Source organism: Bison bison, unplaced genomic scaffold, assembly GCF_000754665.1.
Source record: "Bison bison bison isolate TAMUID 2011002044 unplaced genomic scaffold, Bison_UMD1.0 scf7180017863888, whole genome shotgun sequence".
Lineage (NCBI taxonomy): Eukaryota > Metazoa > Chordata > Mammalia > Artiodactyla > Bovidae > Bison > Bison bison.
The window spans coordinates 558,296-580,222 of record NW_011494460.1 but is presented as its reverse complement, the minus strand read 5'-3'; the positions used below and the strand labels follow the sequence as shown (position 1 = coordinate 580,222).

The 21,927-nt window shown below is 37.9% G+C and overlaps 1 protein-coding gene across 9 annotated transcripts in view; it reads right to left on the bottom strand.

Moving 5' to 3' along the window:
• Positions 1-21,927, bottom strand: part of PTPN13 (protein tyrosine phosphatase, non-receptor type 13 (APO-1/CD95 (Fas)-associated phosphatase)) — a 223,360-nt gene that overhangs the window by 6,841 nt on the left and 194,592 nt on the right. For all 9 annotated transcript variants that reach the window (XM_010833760.1, XM_010833762.1, XM_010833764.1 and 6 more), the window contains 7 exons: positions 16,197-16,290; positions 15,341-15,478; positions 15,157-15,245; positions 7,139-7,194; positions 4,029-4,132; positions 2,359-2,507; positions 1,626-1,716 (listed from right to left, as the gene is read on the bottom strand). In XM_010833760.1, coding sequence (XP_010832062.1) covers positions 1,626-1,716; positions 2,359-2,507; positions 4,029-4,132; positions 7,139-7,194; positions 15,157-15,245; positions 15,341-15,478; positions 16,197-16,290 — 721 coding nt within the window. The remainder of the gene's footprint in view (positions 1-1,625; positions 1,717-2,358; positions 2,508-4,028; positions 4,133-7,138; positions 7,195-15,156; positions 15,246-15,340; positions 15,479-16,196; positions 16,291-21,927) is intronic.

Sequence of the window (21,927 nt, the reverse complement as noted above, 5' to 3'; positions counted from 1 at the left end):
GGTTGATACAGAGCCCCTGTTTGAGTTTTCTGAGCCATACAGCAAATTCCTGTTGGCCATCTATTTTACATATGGTGATGTAAGCTTACATGTTCCTCTTTCCATGCATCTCACCCTCTCCTCCCCTTTCCCCTTGTCCATAAGTCTGTTCTCTATGTCTGTTTCTCCATCACTGCCCTGTAAATAAATGCTTCAGTACCATTTTTCTAGATTCTGTATAGATATGTTAGAATACGGGATTTATCTTTCTCTTTCTGACTCACTTCACTCTGTATAATAGGTTCTAGGTTCATCCACCTCATTAGAACTGACTCAAATGTGTTCCTTTTTATGGCAGAGTAATGTTCCATTAAAAAACCATGGAACGCTTCACGAATTTGCATGTCATCCTTGTGCAGGGGCCATGCTAATCTCTGTATCGTTCCAGTTTTAGTATATGTGCTGCCGAAGTAAGCACTATATAAGTCATCTTATCCAAGAGAATTAATTTGCATGTACTTATACATTGCCAGTAATTTCTATTTTAAATATTCACAAATTTAACTGGTTATTTCTGTGATTGCCAAATTATAACATTTAGTAATAGATTTCAAAATCCTCTGTCAGTTGCCCTTCTATCACTTGACTTCTGTTTCTTGTTCCACAGAAGCAAATACACTCAGTAATTCTTGATTTATGATTTATCCCATTCTGCTTTGAGATACTAGTCTGGCCATTTTTTTATTTGCCTGAAATAATCATCATGTACTTTATGGCAAACCAGGCTCTTTATTCCATTTTTATTTTATTTATTCCATTGAAAAAATCTTGTCTAAGATTCAATTCTTTTAAAAAAAAATTTTTCTTGAAATGCATTTGATTTATATGAAATTCAACTCTTAAAGGAGGTTTTTCTAAATGAATTTTGTATCTTCTACCCTGATTGAAAAAATTCAATTGTGTTATTTTTATTGCATGTTTGTCATTATTGGTTCTGTTATTTATCTTCGAAGTTATGACTTCCTGGCAAAGATAAGGTCAATGTGTCATGTGATATAATTCAATATGCCAATATATGTAAACATGACTCGTGATTATTATAAGAAGTTGCTAGATGTTAGTATTTTAGTCATATACATATATTCATATGTATTTAAAAAAAGTCACATGTTGATTTGTGAAATGGGACGGGTAAAAAGGATCACCAGTCTTTCCATGTGGCATCTGAAACAATTCAAAGGACAATGCAACTTGGCAGTCCCACAGTGGCCACGTGCACATCCACAGCTGTTATGACCACAGACATTTCTCTGTGCTTAAAATGCAGAATATATAGATCTGACTATGACACATGAACTAAGAAATTGCTTATCCAGAAGCCATTTAATATTTTTAGAAAGACCTTAAATATTCACGAAATGTCTGAAGATACATTTAAGATTCCCCTAATCAATTTTCAGAATACACAGAAACTTTTAAAAGAGTTCACACTATATATATAAATTTATTTGTTACTGATGTAAATCTCTGGATGTATGTCTCTGTGTGTGTGCACACTTACGTGAGTGATAAACTAGCACGTAAGTTTTAAACTGGTTTAAATTATAGTAAACATACATTTGATTTGAAACCAAATTGGAACTTACAGGGCAGTATATTTTTATATCGGTTCTTCCTTCTGTTTTCCTTCGTCTGTCCAATTAGACATTGATCCAAAGGTTTTAATTCTTGAAGATTCTGTTAAGCAAAAATAGAAATAAAATTAAATTTGTTGAGATAAGCAGTAATTCATTGTAATGATTGCAAATGCTTTAAATGTACAGGCAGCAAAACTGACTATTGATTAGGGCGAACTTTGTTTAGAAATAGTTATGTCCTGTTAATACAAATCAGCCTAAAATCCCAATACTAAATCAATAAACTGTTGCAAATGATGCATCACATCTATAATGTATTAACTATGAAGTTCAGTGGATGATTAGAATTGATACTTGGCTTTTTAAAAAAACTCTTCATCTTAACATAAGAGGATATTCTTCAAGGAGATTTATCAAGCTCCAAAATGTCTAAAGAGATTCCTTGAAATTAGTCTATTAGGACTCTAATCAGAAAAATTAATTTACTGCTAGAAATGAATGGCAGCCCACTCCAGTATTCTTGCCTGGAAAATCCCATGGACAGAGGAGCCTGGCAGGGTTACAGTTCATGGGGTTGCAAAGAGTCAGACACGACTGAGTGACTGAGCATGCTAGAAATGACAAGATGGTGCTTTTATAGTTGGAGGTTGTAAAGAAGTAGACATTTTCAAATTTTTCAAAATTTCTCTTAACCTTGCATAAAACTTCATCTGAGAAAGAACCACTGTCAGAAGCTCCTTACCTCCAGCTCCTTAGATGGGATTCCTTGATCGAGTAAACCCCGCAACATCCGAATGACTGACTTCAGCTTGGCACCAGTGTATTTCCCGGAGGGAAGCACTTTGATGATGGGGAGTGTGGTGAGTTCCTCATTTGTCAGAAAGGGATGCTCTAAAAAGAAGACACCAGTTAATTAAAAAAAAATTCCCCCAGAACTGATTTAGCCAATAAGAGAACTAATTTGAGCTTATCCTCACCTCATCTGGTTTTTACAAAAGTTGAGAGTATTGAAATTAATAAGGCAATAGAATTAACAGGTAGGCAGGTATCTACAGTCAACAAAGGGAAATCCTAGCCATAGCAAGATCCTTGTACCCAACTTTTAAGGGAACTCCTTGCTGAATGTTCAGTGTTCTTAAGGGCTCTTGACTCTCAATTACTTAAAAGTTTCTAAAGGAGTTTAAATTGTTTCTGTTTCTCTGGACTCAAATGGCACTGTTCACTTGATAAAAATGTATTTAGTCCTGTTTTTACTTTGCATTTAAATTGGCTTCCAAGCACATGGAGGAAAAATGAAGAAGGGATGCTCCAGAAATTCCTATCAGGGAACACTTCCCTGGAAACACTGATTTCTCCTCTCTCTACCCACCCGTGGTACTTGGTGCCACTATCTCTGGCATTTTATAGTTTTCTCCATGCAAATGAAATCCTTAGGGTCTTTAGAAGTTTATCAAATAAGTGATATCAGTGTCTAAGGAAGTGGTATGTGTCTAATTTAGTATCTGCACTGGCTATGGAAACTGCTGATAACAGAAGACAACTGTTATCCGGGAAAAAATGTAGGAGAGACTTCTTGCTATAGTCTGCACAAGTGTAGCTTTAATTACATCAATCAGTTGATAGGAGGATTTTGATGATGCAGCTACTATGCAAGCGACAGTAAATTCCAGGCACTGCAGGGGGATACTCAAGAAGCTTAACGTCTGTCTGGAGTGAAGGCTAGTTGTGAATACAAAATTCAGTCATACCAAATAGCTGCAAACTTTTACAGGACTGAGTGTGAATGCAACAGGAGCTCAGAGGCTGGAGGGATGAACCTGGGCTATAGGATTTGAGCATTTCTTTTGATACCAACAATCTACCTAAATTAAAAAAGTATTAATTCAACTTGTTTAGTTTCTTTCAACAATGACTTCAAATTACAAAACCATGCTGTTTCATTATATTAGTATAGCATTTCCTTACATGAGAAAAGAGAAGTTTAACACTAGATGGAACTTTATTGCTCTGTTAGCTCAGATTAAAACAAAGAGGCAGTAATAGGACAGACCAATTGATTTTTGCTCTTAAACATTTTCCTGTCTTTGACCTGTTCTTCCTACTTCGCTATAAATAAAATGTGCTCCTTGACTTATTCCAAGATGGAAAAATTTTTATTTTGTGTTTCTGTGTGTTTATACATCTATTTACATGTTTTATTCCAAGCCACTGACAATTTTATTCTAACAACTGTGCAAAAAATCTGGTCATATAAATGAACGTTGATGTCTGCGTATGTGATTTAATTTTATGTACAGAACCTAATAATGTAGACCTACAGTGAAATAACATCTATATGTTCTGAAAACTGTAATTCTCACTTATTTATTTTATATATTGTTTTTGATTAAAAGTTGCTAATAAATTTCTTGCCTTTATTGGAATCTTCGTGGTCTGTTGTTTCTATTGGCAATTCATCACTTCCCCATGTTATTTCATCATCCTCAGTCTTCTTTTCTTCTGACTTTTGAATTAAGCTATGACAACAAAACACATTTATATTTTCTTCAGTTCTGTCACCAAAATAAATGTAAATACTATGTCCTTGAACCGCACATTTCCACAATTATTATTGAATTTAGTAATGTTAATAATAATCTATTTAAAAATAGATTATATGATTAAACAATCCTCAAATCCATACTTCCTAAAATTTATAGGTAGATATAATTAAACTGAGGTACAGATTTTTTTTTCTTCAGCTAAGATGGCAAAAGAGATGATTTATTGTACACACATTACATTCAGCCACAACTGAGAAGAGAATTAGTCCATAAAATCAGAGGTCCAGGGTAAAGGACCAAAAGGGACCATTTTGATATGAGCAAGGTGGGTCTTTCCAAGGTGGTCAAGGCAATCAGAATGGCCACAGGTGTTCCAGATCCATCGAGACAAGTTCTAGATAGTAGGCAGGCAGTCCAGCGGTTTGTACCACATCCCTGGCCCCTGGCTTCCCTTGTCTCTGCTTCTGTGGCTTCCGTGGGTGTACGCGTTTACTTGGACCTCTGCCTCATCTTTCTTCTTTTGTGCTTCAGCCTGCCCATTTGCTGCTTCCTTCACTTCACTCTCATGGCACAGAGGTTTCTCAAAAGATGGTAACTAAGACTGAGAGCCCGATTGCTTAATATAGTTTACATCATGTGCTTAAATAAACCCCAAGTCTTTGGTTAAAGGAGTCCTCTTGGGGATGGAGAGGTCATGGTTTGTATCCACCCTTCGTTGTGGACCAGGGATTACAATTATGTAAATAAAATGATTCTTTAATTACAGAAGTCCCAACTGATGGACCATCTTTTGCTACAAAAGGAGGCTAAGAGGACACTCCTGTATTTGCTGTTGTTTAGTCACTAAGTCCTGCCCAACTCTTTTGCAACCCCCATGGACTGTAGCCTGCCAGGCTCCTCTGCCCATGGGATTTCCCAGGCAAGAATACTGGAGTGGGTTGCCATTTCCTCCTCCAGGGGATCTTCCCAACTGAAAGATCAAACTTCCATCTCCTTCTTGGAAGGTGGATTCTTTACCACTAAGCCACCAGGGAAGTCCTCAGTATAAAGATACTGTGTGTGTGTGTGTGTGTATGCACGCACGTGCTCAGTCACGTCTGACTCTTTGTGACCCCATGGACTATAGCCAACTAGGGCTACAGTCCTGTATTTGGGTATTCACTTAATGTAATAAAATTCAGCACAAGTTCTCATTATTCTAGGGGTACACAGCAGAAGCCATCTCCTTGGTAAAATAGGTGGCTAGAAAAGAGAAGCTACGTAGAAGACAAGTGTTTAGTGATAAGATGAGATGACAAAGGATAACACAAAGGCCAGAGTACACTTTTTCACTTTCTGATGCTCAGGGGAACAAAGCAGAGTACATTTGTCTGATGGCACTGTATACACCATTAAGGAGGACACGTACTAATGCTCCTGAAACATCATAACAGGATAGCAACTATGCTGCTTTTATAGTGGACACTTTCCTCTGCTCCGACTAATTGTATATCGCAATTAACATATAATTTGCAAGCTCTGCATCCATGAGGTCTCTCTGGTCTTCCAGTAAGTTCATGTTGTCTGGAAGGATATGTTTTGCAGCTCCTCCCACCAGGATTGTCCCTTCTTTCTCATTCTTTTGAACAGCTGCTTAGTATTTCATTGTATGCTGCTGCTGCTACTAAGTCTCATCAGTCGTGTCCGACCCTGTGCGACCCCATAGACGGCAGCCCACCAGGTTCCCCGTCCCTGGGATTCTCCAGGCAAGAACACTGGAGTGGGTTGCCATTTCCTCCTCCAATGCATGAAAATGAAAAGTGAAAGTGAAGTCGCTCAGTTGTGTCTGACTCTAGCCACCCAATGGACTGCAGCTTACCAGACTCCTCCGTCCATGGGATTTTCCAGGCAAGAGTGGGGACCAATTCTTAGAAATAAAATTGCTAGGTTGAAGGGAATGTATCAGTACTACAGTTCTTTGAACACATGACATCTATCATTATAGGACACACTGTTACTTAGTTTACATTAAGAAAGAAATAATATCAATGACTATAATTTTATAACCCTTCATGATTTCAGAGATGTTAAAATTTCAAAAGTGCTTCCAAGAACTGGGAACATGTTAAAAAAATCTATGTGTTAATAATGTTTTCAGTTGCCACTTGAAGCAGTTATATACTAATTTACTCTTCTTCTCCCTTGCCTGCCAAACAGGGAAAAGCCTATGTCTTACAGATATTGGTAGTTGGCCCAGATATCTGCTAATCCTTTAAGTATAAAACCATGCACTTCTACATTAATAGGGTCACAAAGAGTCGGACACCACTGAAGTGACTTAGCATGCATTAACTTTACTTAGTGAAAAATTCACTGTCAATTTGTATATAACTCCCTTCGACTGCTTGGTTATCATTTAATATGAAGCAAAATTCACATACAATCGCTTTGCTGGCCAACAATATATATAATTTTTCCTGATACATCATTTAGTGTTACAAAATAAAAAATCTTACATTAGAAACTGTTTTCAACAGGAAAAACATTTGTGGGGGGTTAAAATGTTTCTTACCTGCTTTGGTTTTATTTTACTTATTTTATTTTCTTACCTGCTATGGTTTTATTAAAGAATGAAATTTATGAGGTATAGAAAAATAGAGAAGTAGAAAAATAAGTTGCCTATAAATATACCAGGAGAAGATACTATTATCACTGTATCTTCTTGTAGACCCTTCTTGAATTCTTTCTGATGATGAAGAGAATATATTGCTTTTTTTTTTGAGCAATGTTATAATAAACATATTGTCACATGTCACTAGAACCGCCTTATAACAACATTTTTAAAACATTTAAAATTTTCAACTGTAGTTTCATAATTTACCCAAGTCTCATTTTATAGAAGATAAATTAACTTAAAAATCAACATCTAAATGGAAATCTTCAGAGTGCTTCTAAAAAAAGAATGAAATTGTTATAGATACTTGAAAATTATTTTCTTACCTTTCACTTTTACCTTTTTCTTCACAATGTTCTTCACAGCCATTCATTTTGGTAGACTATGATAAAGAGAAATCAATATCAAAATAGCCTACTATAAAAAAAAACTATCTTATATAATGTTCAGTTTTTTCCTATTAATTATTGCCAATGTTTACTGTTATCGTTCATCCTCATGTTACAAAGACAACATGATAATTATTGCTGGCTCCATTTACCCATCTTCACATTCATTTTGTTTTTTCATTTCTTACATAGGGGGTATGAATGTACAGAGATAAGGAAAAAGAAAAAGGAAAACCTAAAGTAATGACTGTTTACCTGTGCACTTGTGACATGTTTTTAAATAGTGACCAAAACTATCCTAAAGAGAGAGAAATGCAAGAAGGCGAAGCGGTTGTCTAAGGAGGCTTTACAAATAGCTTAGGAAAGAAGAGAAGTGAAAGGCAAGAGAGAAAAGGAAAGATATAACCAACTGAATGTAGAGTTTGAGAGGATAGCAAGGAGAGATAAGTAGGTGTTCTTAAATGAACAGTACAAAGAAATAGAGGAAAACAATCAAATGGGAAAGACTAGAGATCTCTCAAGAAAACTGGAGACATCAAGGGAACATTTCATGCAAGGATGGGCAAAATAAAGAACAGAAACAGTAAGGACCTAACAGAAGCAGAAGAGATTAAGAAGAGATGTTAAGAATACACAGAAGAACTATACAAAAAAGATCTTAATGACCCAGATAACCACGATGGTGTGGTCACTCACCTACAGCCAGACATCCTGGAGTGTGAAGTCAAGTGGGCTTTAGGAAGCATTACTATGAATAAAGCTAGTGGAGGTGATGGAATTTCAGCTGAGCTATTTAAAATTCTAAAAGATGATGCTGTTTACGTGCTGTACTCAATACTCAGCAAATCTGGAAAACTCAGCAGTGGCCACAGGACTGGAAAAGATCAGTTTTCATTCTAATCCCAAAGAAGGGCAAAGCCAAAGAACATTCGAACTACTGTACTCATTTCACATGCTAATAAGGTTAGGCTTAAAATCCTTCAAGTGAGGCTTCAGCAGTATGTGAACTGAGCTCTTCCAGATGTACAAGCTGGATTTAGAAAAGGCAAAGAGCCAGAGATCAAATTGCCAACATTTTGGATCACAGTGAAAGCAAGAGAATTCCAGAAAAAAACCTACTTCTGCTTCATTGACTACATGAAAGCCTTTAACTGTGTGGATCAAAACAAACTGTGGAATATTCTTGAAGAGATGAGAATACCAGATCACTTTATCTGTCTCCTGAGAAACCTGTATGTGGGTCAAGAAGCAACAGTTAGAACCGGACATGGAACAACGGACTGGTTCCAAATTGGGAAAGCAGTATGTCAAGGCTGTATACTGCCACCCTGCTTATTTAACTTATACGCAGAGCACATTATGAGAAATGCCAGGGTGGATGGATTACAATTAGAATCAAGACTGCCTGGAGAAATATCAACAACTTCAGATATGCAGATGATACCTGAAACTCCAGTACTTTGGCCACCTCATGCGAAGAGTTGACTCATTGGAAAAGACCCTGATGCTGGGAGGGATTGGGGCCACGAGGAGAAGGGGACGACAGAGGATGAGATGGCTGGATGGCATCACCAACTCGATGGACATGAGTTTGAGTAAACTCCGGGAGTTGGTGATGGACAGGGAGGCCTGGCATGCTGTGATTCATGGGGTTGCAAAGAGTTGGACACGACTAAGTGACTGAACTGAACTGAACTGAACCACTCTAATGGCAAGAAAGTAAAAAGAGGAACCAGAGAGCCTATTGATGAGGGTGAAAGAGGAGTGAAAGCTGACTTGAAACTCAGCATTCAAAAAACTAAGAGTTCACTTCATGGCAAAGAGAATGGGAAAGAGTGGAAACAGCGATAGACTTTATTTTCTTGGGCTCCAAAATCACTGTAGATGGTGACTGAGCCATGAAATTAAAAGATGCTTGTTCCATGGGAGGAAAGCTATGACAAACCTAGGCAGCGTATTAAAAGCAGAAACATCACTTCACCGGCAAAGGTCTATATAGTCAAAGCTATGTTTTTTCCAGCAGTCATATACGGATGTAAGAGTTGGACCATAAAGAAAGCTAAGTGCCGAAGAACTGATGCTTTCAAACTGTGGTGCTGGAGAAGATTCTTGAGAGTCCTTTGGACTGCAAGGAGATCAAACTAGTCATTCTTAAAGGAAATCAACCCTGAATATTCATTAGAAAGACTGATGCTGAAGTTGAAGCTCCAATACTTTGGCTACCTGATGTGAAGAGCTGACTCACTGGAAAATACCCTGATGCTGGCAAAGATTGAAGGCAGGAGGAGAAGGGGATGACAGAGGATGAGATTGTTGGACAGCATCACTAACTAAATGGACATGGAGTTTGAGCACTCTGGGAAGACAGTGGAGGACAGAGGAACCTGGCATGCTGCAGTCCATGCAGCTGCAGAGTCAGACACGACTTAGCAACTGAACAACAGTTTAAAATCTAAAATTTCCAACGTGTTAAATTATTTTGCCCATTTATTAAAAAATATTTTTTAAATTGAAGTACAGTTGATTTACAATGTTGTTTTAGTTTTTGGCGTACAACAAAGTGATTCAGTTATATACATATAAATGTGTATATATCTATAAACACATATAAAACCACTTTTCCATTATAGTTTATTCCATGATACTGAATATAGTTCCTTGTGCTATATAGTAGGTCTTTGTTGTTATATATTCTATATATAAAAGTCAGTATCTGTCCATCTTAAACTCAGTAATCCCAACTCCCAACCCCTTTCTCCTTTGGTAACCATAAGTTCATTTTCTTTATCTGTGAGTCTGTTTTTATTTTGTAAGTAAGTTCACTTGTATCATACTTCAGATTGCACACATAAGTAATACCACATTTGCCCTTTTAAAGTAAAGGGTGTCTGTCTAGGGAACACAAATTAATTAGTTCATAGTTTAGCTGAGTCCCAGAGACCCAAGTCTTGAAGAAGCATTTTGCTACACTCAGAAAAAGATGTCAAGTGGAATTTTTACATGGTTAATCTTATGTCTCAATCTTCATCAGAACAAATTATCTTAACCAGAAATTGCTTTCACTTCAAGACTCTGCATTATCTGGCTTCTGTCTGCCTCTACATTCCATCTGGTTTTACCCTCGCCTTCCCTAACTAGACTTTAAACTCATGGGCCTTTCTTGAACTCTTCAAAATCACTCATCTTTTTTCACTTTTTCCTTACTAGTGTAAGTGTCTTTATTTTCTGAGGACGTTTCCTACCACCCAGGCTAAACACAGTTCTCCTTGGTTATTCTCTTTTCAAGCATTTTCTTTTCTAAACTTCATAGACTTTATCACAACTTGTAATTACATGTTTATTTGCCCTGTTATAGATATTGTAGAGTTAAAAAGTATCTATAATTAAGTTACTCTGATATCATTTTCAATTGATCTGAGGGAAACACAGAACTTTTATGGAGGAAAAAAAAAAGTAGGTTGTTTTTAATCCACTGACAACTAAAAAAAAAACAAAGCTTCTTAGATCTTATCTGTTTTTAAGAGTTGAAAATTTTAGTCTGGTCTAAAACTTGATTTCCAAGTAAAGTCATTTGGATTTCTTATTCCCCACCATAATCCTGATCTAGGAATCTACCATGTGTGTAATCATTTTGCAAAGTATAAAGCCTTTTATAAGAGTAAAGTGTTATTATCAACATTAAAATAACTAGATAAAGCCCAGTTTGACATACACTATATTGATACTTGTATTAACCGATTTCTCACTAATTTTGCAAAGTTCATCTATATATGGTTTGTGTGTGTGTGTGTGCCTGCTCAGTCGTGTCCGACTGAGTGACCCCATGGACTGTAGCCCTCCAGGCTCCTCTGTCCATGGAATTATCTTGGCAAGAATACTAGAGTAGGCTGGCATTTCCTCCTCCAGTGAATCTTCCTGACCCAGGGATTGAATCTGCATCTCCTGTGTCTCCTGCATTGGCAGGCAGATTCTTTACTCCTGAGCCACGTGCACGTGTACATCTCCCAAACTGACCACTAGACTGCACAAGCAAAAATGGACAGAAGCTCTGACGTCCCTTCTAACCCTGTTATCCCCCAAATAACCCAACAAGTTCAGTTTTGAAACATTAGATGATAATTTACAATAATGCCTATGACTGGCATTCATTCCTTCATTCATAAATAGGACACAGACACTGGCCTGAAGTACTTTACTAAGAGTCACAGTAATCCCCTCCCTTATCTGAGTGGGATTTGTTTCAAAGCCCCCAGTGAATGACGGAAACCGCGGACAGTACTCAACACTGTCTTCTGTTCATGTCTTCCACTCACAAACTGAATGCCTTTTCCATCTTAACTAAGCACTTTCATGCACGGTGGCCATAACATTTGCAGTCTGAAGTGCAACAACAGAACTTGTAGCACAAATTTCTTTTTCCTTCTTCACAATTTCACGGATTTGTTCATACTACAGATCTAACCTCGGCATATGATTTTTTTCTTCCTTTATGAAGTAGAGAACATTCATCTTTCCACTTAAAGGAAGCACTTATGGCTTCTCTTTGGTGAATTCAAACTGCCAACATCACTACTCTGGCACTTCAGGGCCATTATTAAGTGCAGTAAGTTATAGAAACATAAATAAGTTACATTACACACTTCAATGCTGCAATGGTTGTTCCAATAACCAAGATGGCTACTAAGTGACTTATGGGCAAAGTGATGATTTGTGTTATGGGTGGGATGGAGCACGCAAAATTTCATCTCACTACTTAAAATGGCATGCAGTTTAAAATTTATGAATTGTTTATTTCTTGAATTTTCCATTTAACATTTTCTAACTGAGGTTGCCTGTGGGTAACTGAGATCTCTTAAAGTGGAACTGTGGATGGGAGACAGGGAGAGACTATTGTAGTCAAGGGTTGTTTTTGTTCAGTCACTAACTGGTGTTCGACTCTTTGTGACCCCATAGACCACAATATGCCAGGCTCCCCTGTCCTTCACTTCATTTCCCAGAGTTTGCTCAAACTCAAGGCCATTGATTCAGTAATGCCATCCAACCATCTCATCATCTGTTTCCCTCTTCTCCTCCTGCCCTCAATGGTTCCCAGCATCAGGGTCTTTTCCAATGAGTCATCTCTTTGCAACAGGTGGCCAAAGTATTGGAGCTTCAGTTTTAGCATCAGTCCTTCCAATGAATATTCAGGGTTGATTTCTTTTGGAATTGACTGGTTTGATCTCCCTGCAGTCTTAAGAATCTTCTCTAGTGCCACAATTTGAAAACATCTTCAGTCTTCAGCCTTCTTTATGGTCCAACTCTCACATCCATACATAACTACTGGAAAAACCATAACTTTGACTATATGGAGCTTTGTCAGTAAAGTAATGTCTCTGTTTTTTAATATGCTGTCTAGAGAGATGTGTCATTATGGCCTTAGTTAAGAGATTTCAGAACATATGTTGCAAGGCATATTTTAAATAGTATTATTAATAAAATATGATTAAAGTCAGTATGATTTAAAATATTCAGAAAGCCTTTTACAAAGAGCTTATTGCTATAATTATTAATAGTACAAAAGAACAGCATCTTACGTAAAAACACTACAGCATGATATATTGTGAGCGATCCAATATTTGTGTAGTCATTTTTTTAAGGTTAGGAAATACATACCAAACAGATAAACACTTCCTTTTATTTACACACATTAATTATTTGTAAGTTTTTAATGAAAATAATCAAGTGTATATAAGACTGTGTGTGGGTGCATACATAGTAAGAATCCAAAGCAGCTTGGTTTTGACAATTTTGAAGATGCTCATTAGGAAGTTTAAAAAGACCTGTGAGGGGAAATTATCCTCAAACAATAAGCAAGATCAGACTCATATAGATACAGTGATGCCTAGTTTGAGCAGGCTTATGTATTATTTTGACTATGCCAAAGCCTTTGACTGTGTGGATCACAACAAACTGTGGAAAATTCTTCAAGAGATGGGAATAACCAGACCACCTGACCTGGCTTCTGAGAAATCGGTATGCAGGTCAAGAAGCAAGTTAGAACTGGACATGGAACAATGAACTGATTCCAAACTGGGAAAGGAGTACATCAAGGCAGTATATTGTCACCCTGCTTATTCAACTTATATGCAGAGTATATTATGTGAAACGCCAGGATGGGTGAAGCACAAGCTGGAATCAAGATTGCCGGGAGAAATAACCTCAGATATGCAGACAATACCACCCTTATGGCAGAAAGAGAAGAGGAACTAAAGAGCCTCTTGATGAAGGTGAAAGAGGAGAATGAAAAAGCTGGCTTAAAACTTAACATTCAAAAAACGAAGATCATGGCACCCAGTTCCATCACTTCATGGCAAACAGATGGAGAAACAACTGCAACTGTGAAAGACTTTATTTTTCTGGGCTCCACAATCACTGCAGATGGTGACTGCAGCCAGGAAATTAAAAGACGCTTGCACCCTGGAAGAAAAGCTATCACAAAGCTAGACAGTGTATTAAAAAGCAGAGACATCACTTTGCCGACAAAGGTCCCTATGGTCAAAGCTGTGGTTTTTCCTGTAGTCATGTATGGATGTGAGAGTTGGACCATAAAGAAGGCTGAGCACTAAAGAATTGATGCTTTCAAACTGTGGTGCTGGAGAAGACTACTGACAGTCCCTTGGACTGCAAGGAGATCAAACCAGCTAATCCTAAAGGAAATCAACCCTGAATATTCATTGGAAGGACTGATGCTGAAGCTCCAATACTCTGGCCACCCGATGCGAAAAGCTGACTCATTGGAAAAGTCCTTAATGCTGGGAAAGATTGAGGGCAGGAAGAGAAGGGGGTAATATAGGACGAGATGGTTGGATGGCATCATCCACTCAATGGACATGAATTTGAGCAAGCTCTGGGAGATGGTGAAGGACAGGAGAGCCTGGCATGCTGCAGTCCATGGGGTTGCAAAGAGTCAGACACGACTGAGAGACTGAACAACAACATATTATTTATCCACTATTTCATGCTCTTTTCTTAGTCAGCTCAATATCCCAGAAAATATGAAGCCTTAGTCTTAAATAAGTTTATCATTATATTTTGAAAATTATTTCTTTCTCTGTCTTTTTCTTCTTTTGGCTTAAGGAAATTTGAATAGTAATACTTTGTCTGGAATGGGATGACTTTTTGTTGGAAACATTCTTTTTTTTAGTATTTTTTTCCAGTATGGTTACAGGATATTGAAAATAATTCCCTGTGCTACACATTAGGACCCTGTTGTTTATTCATTCTAAATGTAACTATTTGGCATAGGATGACTCTCAAATGCAACAAGAAAATGAATCTAAGATGATTCCAACTTTTGAGTTTTATTTTCTTAAAAATTTTAACAAATTTATATATGTTGAATACTAATTCTTGGACAGCTTATTTTTATTAGCTTGGATCCAACTAATCTAATGTATTATGAATGAGCCAGCTGCCCAAATCTATTAAAACATGTCTCAATTGAAATTGCAGGCCGATCACAGCAAAAGCCATGGAATAACTGAAAATATATGTTTTCATGATAATTAAGACCAAGAATTCAAGAAAGACAGAAGAAAACAAGCATACAAGGATAAAAATCAAATTTCCTACCTAGGTTAGGTATTAACTGGAATGGGATCTTGGAATTACCAACTTTTATTTGGTGCAACAATAATAAAGATACCAAAAAAAAAAAAGATTCAAGATTTTCGGGCACTTTTTTCCTGAATGGAAACCTTCACCAAAAGAGGTTAAATGATTTAAAGGTAAGTTCTTTCTGCAAAATGAGTAAAAGATACCAGTTCTAACTCTGAGTAACTGAGGTTACTAACCAGCCATCAGGATATTATCTGTAATATTTAGAAGGGAAACTGGTAGGCTGGGAGAGGTAAGACCTTATCAGAGAATTCTAACAAGATACAGCATCACAGTGTCTACCTAGGTATTATCCTCACCTCTGTAAAATCTTCAGGTAAAGGTGAACCATCACAGTATGTATCTTGTGCTCTCTCTTCAGATAACTTCTCATTGGCTTTCAATGCACCTGGGCAAGAGAAATGGGCCAAGAGAATTAAAATGCTCTGTAGAGGCCTTCCAGTATCCTTTAGGGTACTAACTTACTCATTCTGGTTCATCTACCTGGAACACAGGCATCTCCTGCTGCATTATTTTGGTTTAAAAGATTCTGAGCTTCCTCATCCACAACATCCAGCAAAGACTGGATAACTTCAGCTTCTTGAGGATCATCGTAGTTCTCATCTTCTTGTCCATCAGATTCTTGAAAAACAGTAATTGACATGGGGTTTTACTTTAAAAAATACTGATAGGAGAAAGAGACCATGTGGCACATATAACATGCCAGGTACTTCAAATCTTAAGCATTTACTCCGAAAAAGCATCAACGACAGGGAAAGCATTTTTTACTTCTAGAACTGTTCTGACTCTTAAGACAAAAGGCCACACAAATGCAAATGAATAAACCAAAATCAATGTGTGTGATACAGCTTTTCATGAAATATTAATAATTTAATGTTTTATTTCCCTAAACTAGTCCTAAAGTATTAATTTATAAAAGAAACTAAAGAAGGTCAACTAAAGATGTTACAAAGACTATGGATATATAATATATAATAATAGGGCAGCCCAAACATCTTTAAGAAAAAATTTCTGTTATTAGGTAGCTTGTGAGTTGCTGCTTCAAAGAATACAAGAAACATTATCAAATAAAACTGCTCTCTCTTCAAGCAATTAAAAATTGTTTTAATCTTAAGAGGTGAGAATGAATACTGGAAATTTGTACAGTAGTATAGCTAATAGTATTAATTTTATGCTATTCTTTTATTTCTTTGAACAACAATCTTTCCTTGTAAAATACAGGAGCATGTAAGGCAAATAAGAAAGGCTACCAATATTTCTTTAAAACGTATTTTAAAGAAATTTCTTTAAAAATTATTAGGGCACTTAGAGTAATTAGATGGCTGATTTGGAAAACTACCTTTGTACAGAATCAGGTTTGCTGATTCCTTCATCTGATAAGTAGAACATTGTCCTTCAGGGTACAAAATTTCAATGATTTCTTCTCCATTAACCTAAAATAAAAAAAAAAAACAAAGTAAATCATTAGTTCACTATTTTACTAACTTCCGGGATTAGGTAGAGAATGCACATTGGCCCTCCATGTCCTTCTCCCCGTCTTTCTCAGTAGAAAATCCTTCTTCTATCTCCCCACATTGCATCAGCGCTTCCAGGAAATACCAGTGCAATGATACCGGTGCAAAGGGGATGGGCCTTTCCATCATCAAATATGTCTAGAAACACTAGATTAAACAACATTAAACCAAGATTTTTATTTCAAGAATTCTCATAATACTAATATAAACTGTGAGTTGTCAAAAGATAAATGCATCGTGTACTATTTCCTAAACTTACTTGACTACATCTCCTAAACTACATCTCCTGTACATCTCCTAAACTTACTTTATGGGACTTATCTTCCATAGAATTTTTTCAGAAAAGTTAAATAGTACTACTAAACTTAGAAGTTGAGGGAAATGGGAAAAAAGTCAATCTTTTTTTTTTTTTAATTTTTATTTTATTTACTTATTTTTATTTTTTTTAATTTTTAAACTTTATAATATTGCATTGGTTTTGCAAAATATCGAAATGAATCCGCCACAGGTATAAATGTGTTCCCCATCCGGAATCCTCCTCTCTCCTCCCTCCCCATACCATCCCTCTGGGTCGTCCCAGTGCACCAGCCCCAAGCATCTAGTATTGTGCATCAAACCTGAACTGGCGACTCGTTTCATTTACGATATTATACATGTTTCAATGCCATTCTCCCAAATCATCCCACCCTCTCCCTCTCCCACAGAGTCCAAAAGACTGTTCTATACCTCAGTGTCTCTTCTGCTGTCTTGTATACAGTGTTATTGTTACCATCTTTCTAAATTCCATATATATGCGTTAGTATACTGTATTGGTGTTTTTCTTTCTGGCTTACTTCACTCTGTATAATAGGCTCCAGTTTCATCCACCTCATTAGAACTGATTCAAATGTATTCTTTTTAATGGCTGAGTAATACTCCATTGTGTATATGTACCACAGCTTTCTTATCCATTCGTCTGCTGATGGACATCTAGGTTGCTTCCATGTCCTGGCTATTATAGACAGTGCTGCAATGAACATTGGGGTACATGTGTCTCTTTCAATTCTGGTTTCCTCAGTGTCTATGCCCAGCAGTGGGATTGCTGGATCATATGGCAGTTCTATTTCCAGTTTTTTAAGGAATCTCCACACTGTTCTCCATAGTGGCTGTACTAGTTTGCATTCCCACCAACCGTGTAAGAGGGTTCCCTTTTCTCCACACCCTCTCCAGCAATTATTGCTTGTAGACTTTTGGATCGCAGCCATTCTGACTGGCATGAAATGGTACCTCATAGTGGTTTTGATTTGCATTTCTCTGATAATGAGTGATGTTGAGCATCTTTTCATGTGTTTGTTAGCCATCTGTATGTCTTCTTTGGAGAAATGTCTATTTAGTTCTTTGGCCCATTTTTTGATTGGGTCATTTATTCTTCTGGAATTGAGCTGTAGGAGTTGCTTGTATATTTTTGAGATTAGTTGTTTGTCAGTTGCTTCATTTGCTATTATTTTCTCCCATTCTGAAGGCTGTCTTTTCACCTTGCTTATAGTTTCCTTTGTTGTGCAGAAGCTTTTACGTTTAACTAGGTCCCATTTGTTTATTTTTGCTTTTATTTCCAATATTCTGGGAGGTGGGTCATAGAGGATCCTGCTGTGATGTATGTCGGAGAGTGTTTTGCCTATGTTCTCCTCTAGGAGTTTTATAGTTTCTGGTCTTATGTTTAGATCCTTAATCCATTTTGAGTTTATTTTTGTGTATGATGTTAGAAAGTGTTCTAGTTTTATTCTTTTACAAGTGGTTGACCTAGTTTTCCCAGCACCACTTGTTAAAGAGATTGTCTTTAATCTATTGTATATTCTTGTCTCCTTTGTCAAAGATAAAAGTCAATCTTTTAAGTATCTGAAGTTGTTTCATGGATAGTCTTTAGTGACCTGATCAACTGTTGGCTGTAAAGATTTTCAAATCTAATCTAAATCTCATCTTGGCTCCAAGAAAAGAGCAATGGATTTGTAACTATAAAGTAATTATTAAATGGAATGTAACTTTTAAAATTTAATGGTTAATTGTGAAGCACTTCATGGCATGCAACCTATAAAAAGAAAGATGATTCGGGAAAAAAATGCAAAATTAAGTTGATTTGAATAAATGAAAATAATTTATACAAATAAAAGGTGGTTTGCTCTAAAGATTTTACTTTTTAAATTAAAATGAAAAGGATAGTAGATGCAAGGATAAAGTTATAAGTAGTGGTTGCTGCTGTTCTTTAGTCTCCCAGTTGTGTCCGACTCTTTGCGACCCCTCTTTGCGACCCCATGGACAGTAGCTTGGCAGGTTCCTTTGTCAGCTGGATTCTCCAGGCAAGAACACTGGAGTGGGTTGCTATGTCTTCCTCCAGGGGATCTTTCCGATCCAGGGATTGAAACCTCATCTCCTGCTTGGCAGGCAGATTCTTTACCACTGAGCCATATGAGAAGCCTCAAACAGTGGTTACATAAAGCCAAAAATCTCATTGGGTTATAAAACTCTGTTCTACATGAGAAATTCATAGTACAGACATTAGTATTCCAGGACAGAATATTGTTTGGAAGCCCTCCTGGAAGATTTTAATTCCAACAAAAATGTTTGCAATCACAAATAACAAAAGTTCTAATTTCTAGAGTTTTATGTTAATCTAAACAGAAACTCTACCCTTTCTCCCTTTCAACAACATGGTGATAATTACAAAGAAAATAAGCACTACACGGCACGACTAATACTAGAAATACATGGAAATTCAGTTGCTTCAACTATGTGAAATTGGAGACCTTCTGAATAAACAGAATATAATGTGTAGCCATGTCTTAATCTACCAACGTACAGACACTAAGAAAGTTTTAGTTTTGTGTCCTAATCATTTTGACATGCTAAACCATGTCACAAGTTTGAGATAACACAGCGAGATGAAAAGCATCGAATTTGGGGCTTCTGGTCAGTAAATTCATTATCTCTTCCTGCACTAAACCCAGCTCACTCCCAGAAATCTTGTTGAGCTGATAAGATTTTCAGATTACTAGGAGGGAAATGCCTCAGGTCTGGATTTTAAGAGGAAAAACATTCAAGTATTGAGGTTCCGAAGAGACTGTAGGAGATGTGTCTGAGATAAAACAATTCCACAAAATAAAGATGCAGTGTGAGCTGTGTACATTACATGTGTGCGTGCCTGCTCAGTCATGTCTTGACTCTTTGCGACCCCATGGACTATAGCCTGCCAGGTTCTTCTGTCCATGGAAGCTCCCAGATAAGAACAGTGGAGCGGGTTGCCATTTCTTACTCCAAGGGATCTTCCCTACCCAGGGACTGAAACCACATCTCTTGCATCTCCTGCATGAGCAGGCAGATTCTTTACCACCACGCCACCTAGGAAGTCCCATACATTACGTGCCAGCAAGTCAAAAGAAATGTTAACCAGACAAATGGGCACACACGTAGCCTTAAACAAAGAGCTGGAAAGTGGAATTTACTTACATATTAAAACAGTTATGTTAAATCACCTCCAGATTTCTCTATCCTAATCTTAAATGATTCAGGTTCTTTCATTTTCAAGTAAGCCTGTTTCTTTTGCCACTAGTTTTGCCTCAGTATTAGAGACTTGTCATTTGAGAGTCACTGCTGGTCAACGTTAACCCACTCTTAACTACATCTTCTCTTCTGGATATCTAAGAGACAACCAAAAGAACTGTGCACGTTAATCAAAAAATCACAGCACTAAAGCTATCTATGTAAGTAATTAGCCTATTTAAGAGCTGAATGTGGGCTTCCCTCGTAGCTCACTAAGTAACGAATCTGCCTGCAATGCAGAAGGCCCGGGTTTGATTCCTGGGTTGGGAATATCCCCTGGAGAAGGAAATGGCAAGCCACTCCAGTGTTTTTGCCTGGAGAATCCCATGGACAGGGGAACCTGGCAGGCTACAGTCCATGTGCTCCCAAGAGTTGAACACGACTTAGTCACACCACCACCAAGAGCTGAATGTGTGCCCAGTGATGAAGGGTTACTTGTGTTGGGCTTTCCACTGTGTGAGTTACTTACTAAGTCCTATTGTTGTTGTTCAGTCGCTAAGTCATGTCTGACCCTTTGTGACCCCATGGACTGCAGCATGCCAGGCTTCCCTGTCCGTCACTATCTTCTGGAGTTTGCTCAAGTTCATGTCCATTGAGTTGGTAATGCTATCTAACCGTCTCATCTTCTGCTGCCCCCTTTTCCTCCTGCCCTCAATCTTTCCCAGCATCAGGGTCCTTTCCAATGAGTTGGTTCTTCACATCAGGTGGCCAAAGTATTGAAGCTTCAGCATCAGTCCTTCTGAGAGAGTCATTTCCTAGGCGGGTTGATAAGAAGTCTAGGGGTCCCCAAGGAGAGAGGGGTTTGGAATTCTCAAGGAGGAAGAAAGGACAAACTATTTTTTCCCCCTCTACATTCCTTAGGATTATGTATCCTGCCTGAGACAGTCTCTAGATTAAACCTTCTGACTAATCCTGTTCTCATAAAATGTAAATTATGGGAGTAGGTCTATATGCTGCGAAGTCGCTTCAGTTGTGTCCGACTCTGTGCGACCCCAGAAGCGGCAGCCCACAAGGCTCTCCCATCCCTGGGATTCTCCAGGCAAGAATACTGGAGTGACTTGCCATTTCCTCCTCCAATGCATGAAAGTGAAAAGTGAAAGTGAAGTTGCTCAGTCGTGTCTGACTCTTAGCGGCCCCATGGACTGCAGCCTACCAGGCTCCTCCGTCCATGGGATTTTCCAGGCAAGAGTGCTGGAGTGGGGTGCCATTGCCTTCTCCAATAATAATGTATCCTGCCTGAGGACAGTCTCTGGATTAAACCTTCTGGCTAATCCCATTATCTTCAGTTCAGTCCCTCAGTCTGTCCTATTCTTTTCTACCCCATGAACGCAGCACACCAGGCCTCCCTGTCCATCAGAAACTCCCAGAGTTCACCCAAACTCATGTGCATCGAGTCGGTGATGCCATCCAGCCATCTCATCCTCTGTCGTCCCCTTCGCCTCCTGCCCTCAATCCCTCCCAGCATCGGGGTCTTTTCCAATGAGTCAACTCTTTGCATGAGATGGCCAAAGTACTGGAGTTTCAGGTTCATCATCAGTCCTTCCAATGAACACCCAGGACTGATCTCCTTTAGGATGGATTGGTTGCATCTCCTTGCAGTCCAAGGGACTCTCAAGAGTCTTCTGCAACACCACAGTTCAAAAGCATCAATTCTTCAGTGCTCAGCTTTCTTCACAGTCTGACTCTCACATCCATACATGACCACTGGAAAAGCCACAGCCTTGACTAGACGGACCTTTGTTGGCAAAGTAATGTCTCTGCTTTTGAATATGCTATCTAGGTTGGTCATAACTTTCCTTCCAAGGAGTAAGCATCTTTTAATTTCATGGCTGCAGTCACCATCTGCAGTGATTCTGGAGCCCAGAAAAATAAAGTCAGCCACTGTTTCCCCATCTATTTGCCATGATCTTAGTTTTCTGAATGTTGAGCTTTAAGCCAACTTTTTCACTCTCCTTTTTCACTTTCATCAAGAGGCTTTTTAGT